Source organism: Nymphalis io, chromosome 18 (assembly GCF_905147045.1).
Source record: "Nymphalis io chromosome 18, ilAglIoxx1.1, whole genome shotgun sequence".
Lineage (NCBI taxonomy): Eukaryota > Metazoa > Arthropoda > Insecta > Lepidoptera > Nymphalidae > Nymphalis > Nymphalis io.
Window position 1 is genome coordinate 1,149,103 of NC_065905.1, and position 23,980 is coordinate 1,173,082.

Genomic DNA, 23,980 nt, shown 5'->3' on the forward strand with positions numbered 1-23,980 from the left:
GTTTTCATATCATTTCTTTAACTTATTAAACGAACTCAATTCCATCTTATATATATAAGATTCAATTCACCTATTATTTTTGACATGTAGTATGACTATTATAATTTTATTTTATTGAAATGTGTATGTCTCTATTGGTCAAAACAAATGCTTACTATTATTATTATTATGTATATCGGAGTAAATATTTCTAATTTGAAAAATTAGATGGCATTATTTCTAATTTGAAAAAACAAACAACACATACAAATTTGTCTCAAGTTGAAGTTTTTTTTCGTTAAACGTGTAGCCGATCATGTCTTACCTCCACCGTTTTCTTTCTTTCAATAGCTTCATCCCTCTCTTGCCTGGCCTTTGTAACGGCTTCGTCGTTCTGCAGACTATTGTAGTTGGCATCGTTTAGAAGTTTGTCCCTCTCTTCTGCGGCCGCACGGAGCTCAACCTCTGCCACTGATAACTATAAAGAGACAAATTTTTCATTACATTTTAAATAAACTTTATTAGGGGTACAGAAATTGACATAGAGTATATAACACGTGCCCTCTCCACACGCGGGCGAAACCGCGAGCAGAAACTATTACTATACAACGTAGTTTGTTTACAATGCCGTAAAATAAAAACTATGCTTCAAAATTTGTATTCAATTAAAATGTTCTTTATTCACTTATTAAGCATGAGAAAAAGTTATTTAATATATATTGCACCGTGTCCTTCCATATTAAATTCATTCTGATGGTCGTTATCGAGTTGCAAGAATCTGTCACGGTTATGCGATATTTAAAAAAAAAACCACAAATAGTTGGCCTTCGATTTTGAACGCTTACTTTTGTTTTCATAACCACTCAATTGTGTTCTTTCAAATAGACTTCGTAAAATGATGCATTTAGTACCAAGGTTGACTTAAAACACTAATTTATTCAACAAAAACATAAATCTTAGTAAATTTAGTATTTATGTACTTATTTGTATATCACAAGAAGTATTGTCCATCCACGAAAAGTAAAAAAAAAACAGTATGTAAATACAACAATTCTAAGTAGCGGGAGACGTTATTAATGGAAAAATTCATACTTAAAATGTAAAGGTCGTGTACCAGTGTTGCCAATGTAAACAAAATATTCCCACATACAATTAAAAAGGAAAAAAAGCCGTCCTTTCGTAAAATTCGGCTAAGTTTAATTGACTCGTATTGAATATTTAGATCAAGATAACCGAATTTGTAAATTTTGAGCCGTGGGCGAATGTGTGGTCGTAATGATGTTAGTCCAAATCATATGTCCTTTTTCGACATCATATTTTATTAAAGAATAGGTAGGCAGACCGGCAAGTAGGACACCTGATGAAAAGCATTGTTTATGGCCACTGTCCAGTAAGAAATAATTACCATGCCTAACATGGCCAATGTGCTAACAATCTTGCGAACTAAGATGTTATGTCCCTTGTAGTTAAGCTGGCTCACTTACCCTTCAAACTGTTTGGCGGTAGAATATCTATACAAAGCACCATCGAATACAACCAATGTGAGAATACATTTAAATATATTATATTGCAAGGTGACCTTTTCAAATGTGGGAAAAATATCGAACGTTATTTGGTATTTACTTTGTGTTTAATTGTAAAAATAAAACAAAAATAGAATATCGTGTGAAAATACACCGCTCGTCTTGATAGTTTTCGCTTTGTTCATCAAAACTCTACTTAATAATAATTAACTTGATAATTATTATAATATGGCAATTGCCTCTGATACATATAAGCACGCGTTAACTTCTTAATACGCCTGATTGAATTTGGGCCACGGAGCCAGTCTCGACTTGTACTAAACATTTTTTTTTTTAGAACAGGAAAGCGGACGAGCATATGGGCCACCTGATGGTAAGTGGTCACTAACGCCCTTAGATATTGGCATTGTAAGAAATGTCAACCATCGCTTACATAGTCAATGCGCCACCAACCTTGGGACCTAAGATTTTATGTCCCTTGTGCCTGTGTAATTACAATTAATACATCTGCGCAAAATACGGTATGCATTTATTTAACACATTATGGCACAACATTTGTTATTTTATTTATAACAATTTAAGCATTACAACCTTTTTGCAAGGACCCTTGTACTATGTTTATATACAAACACAACTTACACATTCATACAATTACATAAGTGTTAGTCTTTGTATATAGTGTGCGTGTGATTGCGTATGTAAGTGTGTATGTGCGTACAAAATGTTTAGTGTTCAAAAGACGGACCTAATGCTAAAAATTTTCTCTACCAACCAATCGTAGGAGATGCAATAAAGTTTGGTTAAAAACAGATGGAAAATTGCTTTTTTTTTCATTTTACATTTTAATTTTCAACTAGACGTATAACTGCGTTACACAGCATTCAATCAACGCGCCGCCGATATATCAATCGATCACAGTATAAAAAATCGATGTATCGAAGCCAATTTATACCGATTACGAGTAAACGGTATCGAAATAACCGTGGTAATACCGTGAACAATGGTGTTCCACATCAATTTGAGGTGAGCAACGGTTAAAATAACTACAACCATTGTTACGATGAAACGACAATAATAAATCTTTTTGTTTTGCTCGCAATTGATTTTAGTTTTTTAATACGATTGTGGGAAAGAAAATATTGATACTTATCGTCTTCCATTGCGTTTTATAATTGGGATCGATACACTTATATTTTGTTGAAAAAAAGTTGCAAGTATAGTGTGATTTTTTTTTCTCACTATAAAAAGCAAAGATATTATAAATAGAGCCGAGATGAATCACTGGCTATAACAAGTGAATCTTAGCCGAAGTTTGCAATTTTTAACCCGAGCAAACCATTACGGCGAATTTATGTGCTTAATTTGTATTTAAAATACATCACGGGTTCAGCGGTACAGGAAATCAGTAAGGACTGCATGCAAAACCGCTCGTGTTGTTTGTAATTCTACCCCGTATGTACCCTCAAAAAATTCTCAAAAGCAGAGGAGCCCGGCAGTGGGACATTTACAGGCTGTTACTTAACTTTCTTGCCACAGCCCGAGCGTTTAATAAAATTGTTCTTCAAATTTCAACATATTTTTCGCTAAAATATTACCAGCATTTGTGAAATAGATTGCGAATTAAACGTGAAATTATGCCATTAAAATTAATTTTCACAAATAAAATTATATTTTATACGAGTACGAGTGTATAATTGTCTTAATTTTGTTTATAATTGATGACTTGTAACGGGTTTCTTTTAATTGTTTAAATTAATGTATATATTCTGTGAATTGTTATTTTCTTTGTACAACGGTCAACATCTGTATAATATAACATATATATATATATAACACGAAACAAAAATCACTATTTTATATAATTATATATATATATAATTAATTTGACTGAATTAGGTCCTCATTGTAAAAATAGTGATTTTTGTTTCGCGTTATTGGTAACTATTTGATTACAATTTATTTATTTATCCATAAAGTAGAATGTTTAAACTAACTACGTTTAAAGGCGGTCTCTAAAACGAAATTGATCCGGGAAAAGCAGAAGGCTGGCAACTCTAAATAATATATAGAACGACTGATTCACAGTAAGCATTACATTATAAGGATTGTTCTAAATTGTCATAGTTCTATTTACCATAATCTATATTGACTTGCATTCATTGAATTACCTTTAATGGATAAAATTACCAGCAATGTGCATGAACATCAAATAAGCTTACTACCCATTATTCATTCAAAACCTTTGTTTTATATATGTGTGAAATCTTTTTGTTGCAGCCATACATTTATATCTTTTTATTGGAAACTTTATCTTCTATTTCTATTATTTTAAGATGCAAGCGAACATATGAACCACTTGAATGGTAAGTGGTCACCTTCGTTCATACGTATATTCTTATAACTAAGTGGTTTTGGATTTTGACAACTTTAACCTTAACCGTTCTAACCGATGATCGTGGGTTCGAACCAGGGCAAGCACTACTCTATTTCATGTGCTTAATTTGTGTTTATAATTCATCTCGCGCTTGACGGTGAAGGAAAACATCGTGAGGAAACCTGCATGTGTCTAACTTCACTTAAATTCTGCAACATGTGTATTTCACCAAACCGTATTGGAGCAGCGTGGTTGAATAAGCTCTAAACCTTCTCCTCAAAAAGGAGAAGACGCCATATCCCAGCAGTGGGGCTTTCACAGTTAAGCTTAAAAAATTTTGCATGTAAATAACGTTACATAACATGAAAGAGAGTATAAATAGAAATACAGGAGGGGAGAAAGAAAAATAAATCACTTGATGGTGTTTGATCATTATCAACTCTGTTCGGTTGCCACTCTTTATACCATTAATTCAAGATGACAACCATGATATAAATGTCTCTTATACCTGTAATTACTCTGGCTCACTAAACATTCAAACCAGAACAATATAAAGTATTGGTGTTCAGCGATAATATAACCACTGGGACTTTATTATACCTGCAAGAAGTTCTACAGCCGGTTTAATATTATTAATGATAGTGCCCAGTAGTAACAAATAGTGCGCCACCAACCATGGGAACTGATGTAGCTTGTGTGTATCATTACACTGGCTCACTCACTCTTTAACCCTTGAAATCAGAATACAACAATGCTAAGTGTAGCGGTAGAAATAGTGACGAGTAGGTGATACTTACCCAGAAGGGATTGCATAAAGTAAAGAAAACTCTTATGTTTTAAATATTTCTGTTTTTCTAAATCTGATAATATGAGTACGTGACGTAATAACCATTTTCTGGAAGAACATCTAATGAATAACTTTTTCATTGTATTGTTTATTGTGTACTATTGGTTGTCCTAAGTAAATAAATAATTATAATTTATATAATATCTCGTGATCAAATTACGGCCACGGAGACTACTGGTGGTAGAGCTTTGTGCAAGCTCGTCTGGGTAGGTACCACCCACTCATCAGATATTCTACCGCAAAACAGCAGTACTTGGTATTGTTGTATTCCGGTTTGAAGGGTGAGTGAGCCAGTGTAATTACAGGCACAAGGGACATAACATCTTAGTTCCCAACGTTGGTGGCGCATTGGTGATGTAAGCGATGGTTAACATTTCTTACAATGCCAATGTCTAAGGGCGTTTGGTGACCACTTAGCATCAGAAGGCCCATATGCTCGTCCGCCTTCATATTCTATAAAAAAAAAAAGACTTCAATTTATTTAATTTTAATGTTATATATTATAATAATTAATTGTTCAAAGCATAACCATGTTAAAGTCAACATGACATGATCTAGTTATTGATGTTACATTCTGTTGAGATAATTTAAATATAAACAAAAATATCATCGAATGTTAGCAGTAGCTGTATGGCTATTGTGTATGAACAAAAATTCACCGCAAAAAACGGTCGTAAAATGTCAGGTAGTGTTATGCGACATTGACCATTATAATTATAACAATTTCAAGAATACACGCATCAAAATAGTATATCCGCATAAGTACCATAAGAGATATTGTGATACTTCATCAGGTTTCTTTAAAAAGAACAACCGCTAACCAAATACCGTCGTTTGTTTAGTCACTTGTAATGAAACAGTCATAAGACTTCACTGTGAGCTGCGCGGCGAACGCTACGTTCGAACACAATAAAAACATTTTTTTTTACATAAGCAGGCGGACTGGCAATTGAGCTACCTGGTGATCACAAACATTGGCGCAGTCATAAATACCTTGAGGAGTAAGAAGTTATGTCCCTTGTACCTGTTAAGATGGCTCACTCACCCTTCAAACCATATAACAGTACTAAGTATAGCTGTTTGGCTGTAGATTATGGGATCATTGGGTGGTACCAGAGGCACTGAGTAAGTAAGTTAAATGTATATTTGTAACAATAGTATTTGCTGTTATTCGTTTGACCGTGTTTAGTGAATTGTTTATCGTATGACGCAAGAATCGCGTGCTTACTGCCATTTCGTATCAAATAGATTAATCATTCTACCAACTATCATTCTAACATATTGATAAATTCCCGTGTAACAGACTAGATTACAAAAGTTTTTTTTTTTATGGTGGATGGTAGCTGTCCTTGACTCAGTCACTTTACCGCTACGTAGAAAGAATCGTGAATTTAAAAACGAATAAATTAAGTAAGTTTAAAAAAAACGACTCCGAAAATTGCCTTGGGAGTGCTTTTTCTGCAAAATTAAATATGATCATTGTCGTGGTATTTTACCAATAAGTATTTACATTTAAATTAGTTCACAATGATTATTGGTGATTATTTCGCATTCACAATCGCATTTAAAAGATAAAAGCACAAAAAACAGCCGAATTTTGTGAAATTATTACGAACACAATAATTACTTAAAACTATCAATATAGAATCAATCAACAGCCAATCGTTGTCCACTGCTGAACATAGGCCTCTCCCAATATAGAATAAATAACTATAAATGAATTGAAAGTGTGTACACTCCCGTGTCTCGGAAAGCACGTAAAGCCGTTGGTACTGCGCCTGAACTCTTTCCAGTCGTGTTGGATTGCCGTCCGATCGGATTATGATAGTTAGGGAATAAAGGGAGGATATTAGGGAGGAAAGATTGCACCTGTGTTTGCGCACACACTTGTGCACTATAATATCTCCTGCGTAGTTGGCTAATCACTCTTGAGATTTGCCGCCGTGGCCGAAATCGGTCTGGAGGACATTATAGAATAAATTATTTGACGTTTGTTTATGAATCTCGAATTGATTACATTCAACGTGAGTTCCAATGATACATGAAGTTTACCACATTTGGTGTCGCATAAAAATATTATTATTATTTATTTTTCGGTTTAAGGAATGCTTTAACCTTCGAAGTGTCTTGGTCTGTATATAGATATGAATTACTACTTCACGTTTGCCTTACGCACAACTTCTTATTAATCTTACCTTAGATGATAGATCAGCTATTATTTCGTTCTTCTCGTCAATCTGTCTCTCCCTTTCTAGTGAACGACGTGCGTGCGCGGCGATTGAGTCGCGCACCCGCGAACCTTCCAGTGTTGCATACGCGGCAACTGCATCCGCGCAGGCTGCAGCGAGCGCGCCACGTCGTAATGTTTCGCCTTCATCACCGTCCAGAGACGACAGTGACAGATCAGAATGGAGACCTGAAATAAAATATTACGTTTTAATTAAATATTATTATTCTAGTTAACAACAACGACAATAGCAAGTATACTGAGATTGATAAGAAAATTCGGCGTGAAGTTCGTTATGCTAGAGATGCTTGGTATCAGTGCAAGTGTGATTTTGTGGAGGACCTTTATGCTAAACATGATGCATTTAACCTGCATAAGGAAATAAAATCTTTGGTAGGACACAAAAAGACCGCTCACCAACTTACGGATGAAAATAATATTCCCATATTAGACATATCAGGAAAAAAACACCTATGGGAACAATACATTTCATCAATGTTTGCCGACGATTTTCGAAGCATAGCGGTAAATTGTGATCCCAATGAGGGATACCCTATCCTGAAAATTGAAGTCACAAACGCTCTTAAAAAAGCTAAAACGGGAAAATCAACCGGACCGGATAATGTTCCCATAGAGGTACTCAAACTTATTGAAGATGAAAATATTAACTTCCTGGTTAAATTCTTTAACTTGGTATACGACTCTGGCCACTTACCCAAAGACTGGCTAACCTCAACTTTTATTACGCTTCCTAAGAAGACCGACGCAAGAAGGTGCGAAGAGTTTCGAACGATTAGCCTTATGAGCCAAGTATTGAAACTATTTCTGAATATCATCCACGAGCGAATAAGAGCTAAATGCGACGAACATCTCGCAGATAGTCAGTTTGGTTTTCGAATAGGAGTGGACACGAGAGAGGCTCTTTTCGCAATGCAGGTTCTCGTACAAAAATGCAGAAACATGCAATAAGACGTTTTCCTTTGTTTCATCGATTACGAAAAAGCCTTTGACAGAGTACTGCATGACCGTCTAATTGCAATATTACATGATATCGGCTTAGATGACAAAGATGTACGTATTATCCAGAATCTGTATTGGAACCAGAAGGCTACTGTACGAGTTGACAATGAGGAGACTGATGAGGTAGAAATAAAGAGAGGAGTCCGACAGGGCTGTATATTATCACCCACGCTATTTAATTTGTACTCGGAACAAATAATAGCAGAAGCAATTGAAGGCCAAGAATGTGGAGTCAAAATAAATGGCCGGTATATTAACAACATCAGATACGCTGACGATACAGTCCTAATAGCATCATCTCCTGAAGAGCTGCAATTAATTATGAGCCGTGTTAATGAGTGCAGTGACAACGCTGGTCTGAGGATGAACCTATCAAAAACGAAGATCATGGTGTTATCTAAACATAGCTTCGATGATATTGCTATCATTGTAGCAGGCCAAAAAATTGAGAGGGTGCGCAAGTACAAATATCTGGGGACATGGCTTAATGACACCTGGAGCTGTGAACAGGAGGTAAAGACTCGCATCGAAATAGCTCGAAGTGCCTTCTGCACGTTGAAAAAAGTACTCTGCAATCGCAGACTTAAGATCCCTGTGCGCATACGACTCCTACATTGTTACATCTGGCCTATACTTCTTTACGGATGCGAGGCATGGACAATTAAAGAAGACCTCAAAAAACGTATAGAAGCTTTCGAGATGTGGGCTTATAGACGTATGTTGGCCATTAGTTGGACTCAAAAGGTCTCGAACGTGGAAGTTCTGCGACACGTCAACCAAAAACGGCAACTTTTGGAGACTGTCAAGAAGAGAAAAGTTGCATATCTCGGACACGTGCTTAGGCATGAAAGATATGAACTTTTGCAACTGATTATGATGGGAAAAGTTGCCGGAAGGAGAGCTGTTGGGCGCAGAAAAAAGTCTTGGCTGTGCAACATCCGTGGATGGACGGGAATCGCGAGTGCTGCCGAACTCTTTCGCCTCGCGAAGAACAAGAAGGAGTATTTAAAGCTGACTGCCAACCTTCGCTAGTCGGAGTGGCACTCGAAGAAGAAGATTCTAGTTAAAACAGTTACTACTCTAGTCCGTTGTAATTACTTTTTTACGTAATATAACTTAAATATTTACTTTTATCTTATTAAGTTGAGCTAAATAACTACAACATATGATTTTGCTTTTTATATATGAAATTTATATATTAGAAGATAACGTAAGACACCGCTAGACATCGCTAATATATTATATACGTAATATTGCATATATAATAAATTATCTGAGCCTTATCGCTTAAGTATACCTAACTTATAACAAATTGCATCAAAATCAGTTCAGTGGTTTACACAGACAGATGGAATCGATAAGTTGTGTTACGTGAGATTCTTAAATGATTTTATCAGCCAAATGTTATTTAAATATTAAAAATGTTCTAAAACAATAAGGTCATATATTATTACCAATAACGTTCGTTACAAGCGGCTTTTATTACGTTTTAATGATTACAATCTTTTTTTTTTGTATTATTTAAGCCTTGTAAGAATCTCAGACGTTCACTCGACTATGAGAGGTTAATCCTCTTACTTATTCCTTTATAACAATCTCTAAGCTAGTTTAATAGAAATTAAGTGCTTTCCATCCTTTTTAAGCTCACACTTAAGAAAGAGATGGCAATATTCTTTGACACGCGAAGTTTATACTTTTAAACCTTTATTTAAAAAGCACTCGTTTTACTCATTAAGCTTTGTTAGTTTATTCCAAGTATATAATTTATTTATATTTATTATCCGAATTACTCTCTTGCCCCAGATTCAATGAGCATTTCATTGAACATTCGTTTTTAAACCTTTAAACTTTCTTAGCACAAAGACAAGCAAAAACTTATCGTTTAGGAACACAAAGCGATCGAAATCAAAGACACGTTTATTATTTATGATCACGCGGATTATTTTTGAAAAAAGAACTGTTGAAAAATATGAATGAAGGTATTAAATTTAGTTTATCTAATTCATGTTTGTAAGAAAAGTCATAAAATATTACTCTCGGTAAAAACTATTAGTTTCTATTGGTAGACCATTCACCAGTAATAATCTTTCGACAAAAAAAAATCTTTCTTAAATATAATTTAAGAAAAAAAACACCATCTCATCTGCATGTTGTTACCTCTTGAGGTGAAGGTTTAGGGCGTATTCTATCAAGGTGTGCCTGACTCCAACGTGTTATTTTATCCGACATGAGCCGATATCCTCAATAATTTTCTATTACGACCGTTTATTTATTTTCCGACTTTGAATTCACAATATTCACTTAAGATTGAATTAAGTATGAGCTATCTTAAGTACTCGTCGTACTTTCGTGTACTCAGATACTTTTTGAAGGAGTGAGAAGACTAATGGCCTTATTGCTCCACCACAATGTCCTTGTAGGTATTTTGTTACAAGATGTGGCTTCTTAATATGATACTCAATATAGCGTGTAAGAGACATATATCAGAAAGTGTGTGGTTTATCAGAGATAAATAAAAGTTATTTATTAATATGTTAGAAGTAGAAAGAGTGATAGCACAGTGATCAGAACACTTCCATTTTAATCGAAGTATGCAGGATCGACCCAGGCAGGCACTACTGAATTTTCATGTGCTTTATTTGTTTTTATAAGTCAATTCGTGCTGACAGTGAAAGAAAACAAGCGGGGAAACCGGCAAGTGTCGACAGTAAAAAAACTGCCACACGTGAATACACCCGCATTAAAATAACGTGGTATAACATGCAGCGAACCTTCTCGAAAGGAAAGTAAACCTTAGCCCAGATCATCTATTACTTTACTTTTCACGTAATTACAGGCACATGGGACATAACATCGTAGTTCCCAAGGTTGGTGGCACATAAGCGATGTAAGCGATGGTTAACATTTTTTACAATGGCAATGTCTATGGGCGTTGGTGACCACTCACCATCAGGTGGCCCATATGCTCGTCCTCCTGCATATTCAATTAAAAAAAAATAGTAGAGAACGGCGAAACGATTACGTTCCAATAATCAACGCAGGATTATTTAACCATTATACATATTTAATTTTTTCTTGCTAATTGATTTCCTTTGGAATTAAAGTACCAGAAATGTTACAATGCTGAGCTAACTGCGAGTAGAGGCTTTTTGAGGAGAAGGTTTGAACCATATAACACGTTTCTCCAATATCCCCGGAGTATCATATGTAAAATTAAGTCCACGCGGACAATTACGCAAAAATCAGCTTAGGGTCATAGATACAGAGAGGGAATTGTAAAATATTTCGTAATTTACATTTGCACATATGTCCATTCGAATTGCATTATTTGTTCGTTTAGATGCATCATTAGGTATTTCGAAAATCGCGACTCGTCGTTCGCGATTCGCGTGTAATGTTTATGACAAATAAATAATAATGCTTTTGATTCTGTTGTAATGATACAGAGGCACTATGTTCCCTCTTATAAAATCGAGTAGGACGACATTCCGACACTTTTCAAGGACCACGGAGAGTTCTGCCGTTTATTTACCCACCAACTCGCAATATAACAACGTGGTGTAATAAGCTCTTATTCATATGTTACCTCAGTTACGGACTGTATCAACTTTAGTGAATATAGCAAATAAATCAATCGGCGGTTGATCAATTATATAAATAAATACTAAAAACTGCCATTATAAGAATGAACTTCCTTACATTTCCAATGCGTTGACAAAAAAAACGATATATAACTGTTATATAATAGTGATTCGTCGAGTCATTATAGAAATGTTTAAGCGAATAAAAAAAAGTAATATCGATTAAATCGATTCGTATGCACAGTATGCACTTTCTCTAACAATGTGTAATGTTAGATACATCGGCAATGCAGTCGTGCGATTATATTGGAATTTGATATGAAATAAAATAAATTTTATGAATCACGCTTACTGATAATAAAAATTTATGAAACATTTTTAAACTTACATAAAATATTAACGGCCTATAATGCTAGCGGCTGTTTAGTTACACTCATTTCGCTCTTTCTGTCATTATTATTTTGACATTCGGAAGAAGAAAACACAGCATCGTTTTACTAAACAATCAACGATGTTTATAAATAAATAATCTTCCCGAATGTACTGGCCGTCGTCGCGTTTGGACTCTACTACCACTTACCATCAGGTGGAGTAGTCATTTGCCTTCCCGGAAAATATATAAAAAAAAGTTGTGTTATGAACTTTATAACGTTGGTCTATTAGCTTTGATGATAACAGATTCAAAGGTCTTCTTTTCAAACCGCAGCCGGAACATTAAAAGTTAATTTAGTTTACTGTTAAGAAATTCTTAGGAGGAAGTTTTGCAATACGTGAAAGTTCCAAACGTACGTAAAAGTCTTTGTTCTACTCCTGGTCTATCTTATTTTCTTTTTTTTAAAAAAGGTTCATTTGAAGGTGAATACCGAACCTGCCCCGGCATACTTACAAGGCACCGACCAAGGGTTTGCACCCAGGCAAAAATAATAAAATTTTACGCTAATTCGGAATAGAGGCCTATAGTTTCAAAGTATCTAGTACCTACGGGGGCATATACAGAATCCTGCTACCTCTATAAAGACTTCACGAAAGAGCTCTACGTCGCGTTTCGAATTCGTACAGCATATAACCACTGTCTCTGTACATAACCACAAGTAAATACTTTATTTAACACGATGAAGTGATTACGTCACCCGAGAATCGTATATCACAAACCACGTTATTAATGCAGTCAGATTTTTTTTGTGTTTCTCAAACAATTTAGTGGAAGGCGAAATCGTGAGTGGAACTCGTGACGCGCCGTGCCAGCCGCCGTGTACAGTTATGATGACAAGTGTCATGATTTTGTTAACAAATATTCGTGATAAACGAATTGCGCGATGAAGATAATCAACATATTAAATACAAAACAACATGTACTTATATGTACATGTTGTTTAGCGTTATATGGGTTTGTCTTTTTGACATATAAAAGCTAAAGAAAAATTGAGTGGCAAGTATGCACCACCGCCCATAGACATTGGCATTGTAAGAAATATTAACGATTCCTTACATCTCCAATACGCTACCAACTTTGGAAACGAAGATGTCCTTTGTGCCTGTAATTACCACTGGCTAACTAAACCTTTAAACGTAAACACAACAAAAGTAAGTATTGCTGTTTGGCGGTAGCATATGTGATTAGTAGGTGGTTCCTACCTAGACGGGCTTGCCACAAAGCATCAAGTAAAGTAAACCACTGGGCTATAACCTCCAGTGCCGCTACAACAATGCGGATTGTTGCATACACGTCTATTAAAAGTGTATTCGACAAGTCTAGACATTTATTTACTTATTATATAAACAAATATTATTACATTGAATAAAATAAGAAATATATAGTCTTCAATTATAGTTTCCAATATCACATTAACACAAATATTAATATAAAGCAGATGCAAAACACAAGTGAAAATATAACAAATTAAATAACTCCCTTATAGAGAAAGAAAGATCACTTATATACGTTCCGTTATTAACGAGCACGAGATGAAATATAATTTATACATAAAATTAAGTACATGGAAACTCAGAGGCGCTTGCCCGACTTAACTCAAGATCCCTACTGGTGGTAGGGCTTTGTGCAAGCTCGGCTGGGTAGGTACCACCCACTTATCAGATATTCTACTGTTATTAGAACTTGATATTGTTGTGTTCCGGTTTGAAGGGCGAGTGAGCCAGTGTAATTACAGGCACAAGGGACATAACATCTTAGTTCAAAAGGTTGGTGGCGCATTGGTGATGTAAGCGATGGTCAACATTTCTTACAATGCCAATATCTATTGCACTTAAATGTCTCAGTTAAAGCAATACTATCTTTATTTTGTAATAACGAAAAAAAAAAACAATTTTATACTCGAAATTTGTTGTGCTAGCTTATTCTTCAAGCATTATAATATTATGAAGGATACGATCATAAATTTATTAAGGCTTATTTTAAAATCAGAAGTGTATGATTTTTATTTCATTAGTACTTACAGTATTGTTTAGAAATGAATACACGATGAAGCGATTATATACTTTGTACGTTATGAGTTTTAAAATAAGGTTCATATTTGAATGTTACCAATTAATTTGCCTATCGTGGCACAAAGTGAACACGCGAGTACAGTTAACTTAAAAATTGTTTTTTTTTTTTTTTTTAATATTGTACTTTTTTTATTTGTGTAATTAATTGTTATGATATGTACCTAATCGAATTTGAGTGTTTTATTTCTGTACAGGTTTTTTTCTATACATTGAACGTCACAATACGAAAGTTACTCGCAGTTCCCAATTTGTAATTATCTGAATTGTTAACAAAGTTTCCGAAAATATCTTAAGACATGTAAATATTTTCCATAATTTTTTTAAAAATCGTATTATAGCGTACATAATTCATATTTTATTTCTGTTTAAGGTTTTTCCTCAACAAACTATGAGTAATGTAAAGCTATTGTGCTGTACCAGGAAGTTTATTCAGTTATTCGGTCAATAACACGAATTTTTATTGTATTCTTAACAAAAGTTATTGCGATATTTAAAATGGACGCATAATTTTATAGTGATTTATTTATTTAATACGCTAACTGAACTATCCTGGAATAAAAAAAAGGATCTTTAATATTACACAGATGCACTATATTTGTATAAACAAAAAAAATCTTCTTGAGTGCTATTGTTACTTCATATGACTTTTAAATTTGGCAGGGTTATATCGTGTCGACAACACACTACACACGGACGCGCTTTAGGTTACACAATGAAAATTCGTGCATTCGTGAGCGTGGATCGTGGGTTTCATTTATTTCAATTCAAAGCGAATCTAATTACACGTGTTGAGTTAGTTACTAAATATGTGTTGGCAAAAAGCAGATTAATAAATCATTAGCGTTTTTCGGTGAGTCTAGAATTTTAATGTGGATTAATTTTGTGATCTTTTGAAAGTAGACATATATTGGTAATTTAAAGAAAAACTGAAAGGCGGTCCAAGAAAAAAATCAATGTCATGTATATACAGTATTAACAATACAATCTTACGTATATAACAAACCATCGTACCGTAACAGCCTATGAATGTCCCATTGCTGGGCTATAGGCCTCCTCTCCCTTTTTTGAGGAGAAGGTTTGGAGCTTATTCCACCACGCTGTTCCAATGCGGGTTGGTGGAATACACGTGGCAGAATTTCAGTGAAATTAGACACATGCAGGTTTCCTCACGATGTTTTCCTTCACCGTCAAGTACGAGATGAATTATAATCACAAATTAAGCACATGAAAGTTCAGTGGTGCTTGCCCGGGCTTGAACCCACGATCATCGCTTAAAATTCACGCGTTCTTACCACTGGGCCATCTCGGCACCACAAACCACACTATATCAACAAAAGTCATACCAAAGGATGTTTTATATCCCATTACTCTCGTACAACCATTGCGATAGTTTCGTGTTAAATTCCGACATATTATTATCCGACATTTAGCACTTTACCTCATGACGATACAATGAGTAATGTTAAGGCTATGTTTGTATGGGGAAGCGTTCAGCAAGTCGGTTACTGTAACGATTTTAATGGTCGGGGGCAACGTAACTTAGGTCATTGTCTAGTTAGATATGTTATATATAAAAACAATACTTGGTGCTTGAGCTTTGTGAAAACCCGTCTAGGTTAACCACCCACTAATGAGATATTCTATCGAACAACAATGCTTAGTTTTTTTTTGTTCCGGTTTGAAGGGCGCTCCAGTGTAACACATACAAAGAAGCTAACATCGTAATTCCCAATTGTATGGTTTACTAATCGAATAACAAATTATAAAACAATTATAATAATTATTTTATTTATTTATAATGTTATTTCAAATTTTATCCGCTGCCTAAAATGCGTTTGAATTTGATTAAAAAAATTAATAATGGCGTGTACTTGAAAATGGCGGGATTTCGAATGGCGGGAAAAGAAAATAATATAATTTGTAATTAATTCGATGTATATTTGAAATAAGTTTTATTATTGGGAAATAAAATATATTATACTGTTAATCTTGTGTGTTTTTGGAGAGGAAGAGATGATTATACATGCTGGCGCATTGGTACGACTGAATTTTAAAGTTCCTAACTTGTGTTTATATTTCATTTCGGTGACAGAAATCATGTGTCGAATGATATTCCGGCACTAATTATTTGCACATATTGAAAAATACATAATGTGGCTTACATGTTCGATGTTTGAAATACTATTGTGCAAGATAATAAATAATAGTATAATATTGATCTAAGCGGCCAACGTTAGAAACTAGTTCATTTCATGCGTGCGTACAAATTAGTATCGATTCGATCGCGTGATGGACTAAATATAATTACTAAGTCCTTAAGACTTTGTAAATAAAGGTCAATATGGCTTAAATTATATTGTATCTGTATTTTGGCTAATCGGTCGCTTGTCCTTTGGGAGGAGAGGTTGATAATGAATTGAAGATATTACAAAGTCACTTGGATGTGCTATTCGCCAACTTATGCTAAATACTTATGGTAAACCTATTGTTTACTAGATATGGTACAAACAAGTATACATACTATAGTACATATTATAAAGGGTTAATAAAACCTCGTTGGCCTAGTGGCTAGCTCATAAAGCTATATCATAAGAAGCTCATAGATCTTGAGGTTCTGTTCGAACTGCTATTGAGAATATTTTGACGGAAAAACCTAATAAGTTTTTGTTGGTCTGATCCAAAATTCCAGGTCTCAAAAACCTTAAATCCTAGTATAGACTAACGACCCAGTAAAGTACAGTGACAGCCTGTGTCCCTACTTGGCTAGGGTCTATTCAAGAAGATGGTTTGGAACTTATTCGACAACGCTAATCTAATTTAGGTTGGTGGAGGACGCAGGGGATCAATAAATGTATATCTAAGCTAACGCATATCCGTAGTTTATAAAGTATTTATATTTGTATTAAAAGGAAATGTTCTATGTAAAGACGATGCAACTTGATATTTTAATTAAATAATATTTATTTAAAGTTCCACGTCATTACGAGATATTCAATTACATTCCGATTTTATTATTTTTTATATAAATTAACTTAAAAGTGTATTTGTGTGTTTGATTTCAATGAATTATCTATTCGTATTTCAATATTCAAAAATACATGTGTTTTCCTCTAAGTAATCATATCTTCAAAGACGTGTTGTCCGCGCCTTTGGTGTATTATTTCCATTGTTTTTGATTTACCTCGTTTTTGACGTGTTTTTTCTTTCCAAAGCATAATTTAAAACCATTAGGTATCAAAATTAAATAGTTAAAAATTACGTTTCCTTAATTCAATTAATTATTATTATAGTTCTATATTTTTACGACGATTTTTGATAAAAATAATAATGGACATACACGCAGGGTAAATACAAAACTCCACTTGACACCGTTGTCGGGTAAGTTCTTACCTGAATCATCATCATGTCCCGTGTTCAACTGCAACGCCAACGATCTCAGCTGTTTGAAGACTTGAACTGCTTCACTTCGTAGCCAGTTCTCGTCTTCCTCTGGCTCAGCCTCCATTTCCGCGTGCAGTGACCTCGCTGTGTCTGTGGTGTCTACAGCATCGACACCAACGCGCTCGGCGAGAGTGTCGTGCGATCTTTGCAGGCGTTCCAATTCTTTGAGAGTGTTTTGGTACAGATGTTCCTGTAGAACATTCGTTTAGTTAAATTAGTGGACCGATGAGAACTGGAATTATTTTTTTAAATAATAATTATCATAGAATTTACGTGTTCATTAAGATTTATTAAAAAGTTCAATTGCCCATCCATTTATTTAATGCTCGAAACAATTTCGAGCACGGTACGGGTTTGGCAATCTTTAACGGCCGGCCAAATTGCCTGCCAACCATCCTAGGAAATGCTTTTTTGTGATTTAGTTCCCCACAACCATTGGGTGCGCTTAAATACAGGAGTATTTCAGAGCGTGCTAAGCACGCTTAGAAAAAAAAAACCTTGTGGGTTCTTAATATTTTATGAATTAACTATTTAAATTTATGGTCATTCTTTCTTGAATAAAACCCTCTTATATAATACATAAGAAATCCATCAAAGCACCACATGTCTGACATTCTTGTAAGGTAAATATTTCGTACAACTCAGTTAGTGTTCACTATCAAATAGGACATCGTACTCGGTTAATCTGAGCTCGTAAATTAAGTAAATTCAGATCTAAATCAGCTCACTCGTTACGGGTAATAAGTCACGGGCCTTAAAAACAAAAAAGGTCGAATCTAAGACGGACATTGTATTCGCATGTGATAAGTATAGTGACTAAACATGTATATTATGTTTAAAGCAAATATATTGCAATTGAATTGTGAAATTGTGATTGAAATAGACACAATGCACTGCTTCTTCCGCTATGATTTCCTTGTGATTGATCTTCTATATAATTATTCATATAATTATATATACGTTAATGTTTTTGATGCTCATGCTATCCTATTTATCGCTTGAAAGGAATGTTTGTTCTAGAACTTGTTGAAAATGAAGTAATTATCTTACTTCCAATGACCACATGCTATTAGGTAGAACATTTAATGTAAACGCTTTTTACATAAGCTCAATTACCAAAATTATATATTTTTATAATCTTCAATACTCAATGAATTTCTTATTCTAGAAGCTCTTAAAGGCACTCTTATTGTCATTGAATACTAAATTCAATTAAAAGCTAACCCGTTCAGAATATAGGTAACCGAAATTAATAAGAACCAGGAAACTTAGTACTCATTACCAATAATTAAAATACATTATTGACAAAAGAAAACGTACACTGTTTGTTGTACTTTTTTATAAAATAGGTTGCGGGCGGGCAAATGGGCCTCATGGTGGTAAGTGGTCACCATCGCCCATTCACATTGGCGCTGTAAGTAATATTAACTATTCCTTGCATCACCGATGCGCCACTAACCTTACGAATTAAGATATTATGTCCCTATAGTTACACTGGCTCACTCACCATTCAAATTAAAACACAAGAATACTAAGTATTGCTATTTAGCGGTAGAATATCTGATGAGTGGGTAATTCCCACTTAGACAAGCTTGCACAAAATCATACCAACAAGTAAAAGTACTCGCGTACTGTTATATGTATAATTTCTATATCAAAAACAATAATAATGAAGTCATCCGTTACCTGTTCTTTCAACTGTCTCTCCAGCGCTGCAATTCTGTCATTCGCTTCTTCAAGCTGCTGCTGCAGGCCATCCTTGTCACGGAGAGAAGATGTTAACCGTCTCTCGAGCTCAGCTCTTTTATCACTCATCAGGGCTAACTCGGACTTGAGGGATTCAAGACTTTGGACATGATCCTGTCGTAACAAATAAAACTTACTTTCAGATATATATAAAATGTTTAAATATCTGTACGTATAAATTATTTTCTAATCTTTGCAAAATCGCCATTAAATCTCTCGCTTATATTGAATTGATAATTAAATCAAGCTTACATATCATTTAAAACATTAATTTAATTATATAATGTAGTCATCAAAAGGTTTTTTTTCAATCTTAGGCATAAATTTGAACAAATATATTAGTCAGTAATTTGTCACCTTTGCAAATAGAGAAATGCGTCACCAACTATGAGGTTAAAGATATTTTATCCTTAATGGACTAACGACGAGTGGAATTAACACTCACTCCCTTATTTTAGAACCATAGACTTTAAGAGGGATACAGACGAAATTTTTTAATTAAAATAAAAGGTAACGAGTTGAGTTTCATTTGCATCCATTTATCATAAAGTTATTTGATCATTATGGATCATTTTGAGATGGCCCTGTGGTAAGAACGCGTGAATCTTAACCGATGATCGTGGGTTCAAACCCGGGCAAGCACCACTGAATTTTCATGTGCTTAATTTGTGATTATAATTCATCTCGTGCTTTACGGTGAAGGAAAACATCGTGAGGAAACCTGCATGTGTCTAATTTCACTGAAGTTCTGCCACATGTGAATTCTACCAACCCGCATTGGAGCAGCGTGGTGGAATAAGCTCTAAACCTTCTCCTCAAAAAGAGGAGAGGAGGCCTTTAGCCCAGCAGTGGGATATTCACAGGCTGTTACGGATCATTTTGATCCTAAATGCCTTGAAAGAATAATCTTCTATTTCATAGTTAATTTTATCTTCTTACCTGTAAGCTAGTTTTTCTGATTGTACACTGATCTTTTAATGCTTCCAACTGCGCCAGGAGTTGCGCCTCGGTAGCTGACGACTCCTTCAACTGCACGGTGAGACGGGAGTTCTGTGCTGTGAGTTCGGCTATTAAGCTGGCTTTTTCTTCATCACGCTGAAACAATAAAACATGACAACAATAAATCGAAGTTCGCCAATATTGCGACGTGAAAGATTGGAGCCCCTTAGGGTGTAGTTTGGTACTCACTTTTAGCAAATATATGTTATGTTAAATGAGAAAACAAATTACATTACTTGTATTTTACCAGTTAACCGAATTAACCAGTTTCATACAAACGATTGAAGATAAATTTGCACACACTCTTGGAACTGATGATAATAAAATATTTTTAAACTTTTTTAATATATTTATCAATTTGGAACTCGGTTCAAATAAAAGTCATTGGATTTTTCTATTAAGATATATTCAGTAGCAAGATATTCTCCTTTTTAATCCTGAAATTTTCTACTGTCGTGTCGGATCATGATCGTGTCGTCCCCGATTATGAATTGGAGTGAAGGAATAGAGAAACCTATGTGCATTATGACAGATTCTGCGCAGATGGTTAGTTCCTTTAAGAGTGGCCGTGGCAAAAAAGGAGCAAAACAACTTTATAGTCATGATCACGTAGAAATAGCTATTTGCATTTGCTAACATACGCATTTGCACCGGTCCATTTAAGCAAATATGCTTATGGTTTCTTTGTTGGATAAAAAGTACGAAGCGAATACGTTTGTTAGAGGCATACGTGTAATTAAATATTACACACGTAGAATGCTAATACAGTGTACGACATTCAAAATATTTTTTTATATTTATGTAATGCAAGTACTATGGTTTAAAAGTCTGCATTACATAGTCATAAAAAATTGTTTTGCCAAGAAGCGTTTGTGGAAAAATTATATTTTTCTTAAATTGTAAACAAAAATTGCTACATTGCCTTAAGACTGTATATAAAACTTATTCTCCCCCCATTTCTAACACAAGCAACACAATATGCCTATGCATATAAGGGGATAAATAAGAATAGTGCTTTCCAAATAAAAAGTTATGTAATTGTTGAAGATTCTGCATAATTATCGAGAATTATTGAATAAATTAAGCGTATTAATCAATGATTTTCGAATGAGATTTCATCGGATTAATAAATTGAAAACGTTAAAATAAATCGATATTGAAATGTGTTGGATAATCAAATTTAATTCATTGTGATTCTTTTATTAACACATGTTTTCGTAATTGGAAATTTTATTATCACGATTTCAACGGTTTGTCTTCGATGAATTAAAACAAGATGTTTATAGATGATATCATCAACACGTAAAATGATATATTATTTAGAAAGTTTGCTTTGAATTGTTTTTTCATTTAAATTTTATAACAGGAAAGGTGGTTCAGATAAATATAAACTTTTTTTTATGGCAGACGAGCAATGGTCTTCGCCTGTACATACCTGACCAGCACTACAAAATTATCCATCTTAAGCAACTATATTAATTATATTTTGAATTAAGTAGCCTTTTTTACTTTTCATGATTAAATTAAATTTAAAAGTACAACCGGCCAGGAGTACATCTCCAATGAAATACGTAGTCAAATATTAAAATATATCATTTAAACCACATTTTACAAAGTCATGTGCCATCAAAAACGGAATCAAAGATGCTAATATATTTTGTGTCTGTTATTACATTCAACTTTCAAATCAAAATATATTAATACAATGTATTGCAGTCTTTATGCAGAGCCGAGATGGCCTAGTTGTTAGAACGCGTGAATCTTAACCGATGATCGTGGGTTCAAACCCGGGCAAGCACCACTGAATTTTCATGTGCTTAATTTGTGTTTATAATTCATCTCGTGCTCGACGGTGAAGGAAAACATCATGAGGAAACCTGCAAGTGTCTAATTTCATTGAATTTCTGCCACATGTGTATTCTATTAACCCGCATTGGAGCAGCGTGATGTAATAAGCCCCAAAACCTTATCCTCAAAAAGGAAGAGGAGGCCTTAGCCCATCAGCGGGACATTTACAGGCTATTACTGTTGAAAGATAATATATATAACAAAAAAATTAAAGATATTTTAAATATTAAAAAATGATTAGTATCGTATATTATCGATGTTTATAGATCCATTAGTAATATAATTTACCATAAAACACACTTTGGATTTCAACATCCATTGTCAACAATACGACCTTCGGAGATTCGTTGAAAATACAATTTCGCAAATATCAACGACAAATTGAACTAGACCGTCACGCTAAGGATTGTCGTTAAATTAGTTCCAAGTACCGAATATCTAGCCAAGTATTGGTTTAAATTTTTTTAAGACTAATGCCAATGGAATTCTAATTAAGATTTATCGAATAAATATATAAATACTTATATTTTTATGGCAATCCCATTTTCGTTTCGACAGACTGCAATACAGTACAGTACAGTAACAGGCTGTTTATATCCCACTGGGCTAAGGCCTCTTCTCCCTTTTGAGAAGAAGGTTTGGAGCTTATTCCACCACGCTGCTCCAATGGAATACACATGTGGCTGAATTCAGTGAAATTAGACACATGCGTTAGGTTTCCTCACGATGTTATCCTTCACCGTCAAGCACGAAATGAATTATAATCACAATTGAGCCGAGATGGCCCAGTGGTAAGAACGCGTGAATCTTAACCGATGATCGTGGGTTCAAGCCCGGGTAAGCACCACTGAAATTTCATGTGCTTAATTTGTGATTATCATCTTTTATGGGGCAGGATATTCGATTCTACAATTACGATTACAATAAATTAAATAAAAAAATCGTAGAATCGAACATATACCATTATAATTATTAGAAAAAGGTAAAAAATTGCGAGCATGAGTTGAATGCACCCGATGAGGTGATGACAGTGGTCAACGGCCAATTATTTTATGCGTGCGAACCATTACAAAGGCATTTTTTTGTATAATGATTACATTTGTTTTTGGTGCCTGACGCAGCTAAACATCCATTACGCTTTTTAAATTTATCCCCTGACCTGAGAATTACTGGCGAAAGAAATTAAGCTGTTTTTATAAATGGAAAGTAAGTTGTATGTACATATAAGAATAATCATAAATTTCATCTCAAAACTAGTTAAAGATTTTAAACCAATTTAAATATTTTCATTCCGCGTAATTAAATTCTAAGAATAATTTTATCTGTTTTCCTATGTAATCTGTGAAATGTTCTTAATTCAGTAATCGGTATAGCGTTAATGAGCTTCTTTACTTTTTTTGAATATATATTTTTTAATGTTATAAACCGTCTCATCGTCGACCGTGGCCATTTCCTTGTCTTCCTACATAAAAACGAGTAATTGCTAAGGGTTTCCGGTTAAACGCTTATCAAACGAAATGGTCGACAATAGTAATTACGGGGATGTCATTAGCTAAGGTAGCTAATGTGTGGTCGTGGTAACGACAGGATAAGGACAAGGTGGTCACGGTGCAGTATAATTTTAATACGCACATTGGCTGGCTGAGTTTGGCTCTCCGAGACGTTCGTGTAGGGCAGAAGTAACAATAATCTACAATTCTACAATATACCCGCGCCATCCTTTTATTGGCCCGACCTGGGCATTGAACCTCGGGAACTGCGGCCTTTAAACTAGCCACTAGAATAACGAGGCAGTCGATGCCCTCCTATATTGATCTCTATTGTTTCTATAAAACATATACGCGCAGCCAGTCTTGTCTAGCCAGAATAATCCAGAGTGAACAGGTTTCT

At 34.6% G+C, this 23,980-nt stretch overlaps 1 protein-coding gene across 1 annotated transcript in view; it reads right to left on the reverse strand.

The window, feature by feature from the left end:
• LOC126775531 (bicaudal D-related protein homolog) overlaps positions 1–23,980 on the reverse strand; it is a 99,000-nt gene that overhangs the window by 4,690 nt on the left and 70,330 nt on the right. Inside the window, exons 3-7 of the mRNA XM_050497544.1 lie at positions 20,183–20,338; positions 19,184–19,357; positions 17,447–17,687; positions 6,919–7,139; positions 305–457 (exon numbers count right to left, since the gene is read on the reverse strand). Of these exons, the coding sequence (XP_050353501.1) occupies positions 305–457; positions 6,919–7,139; positions 17,447–17,687; positions 19,184–19,357; positions 20,183–20,338 (945 nt within the window). The remainder of the gene's footprint in view (positions 1–304; positions 458–6,918; positions 7,140–17,446; positions 17,688–19,183; positions 19,358–20,182; positions 20,339–23,980) is intronic.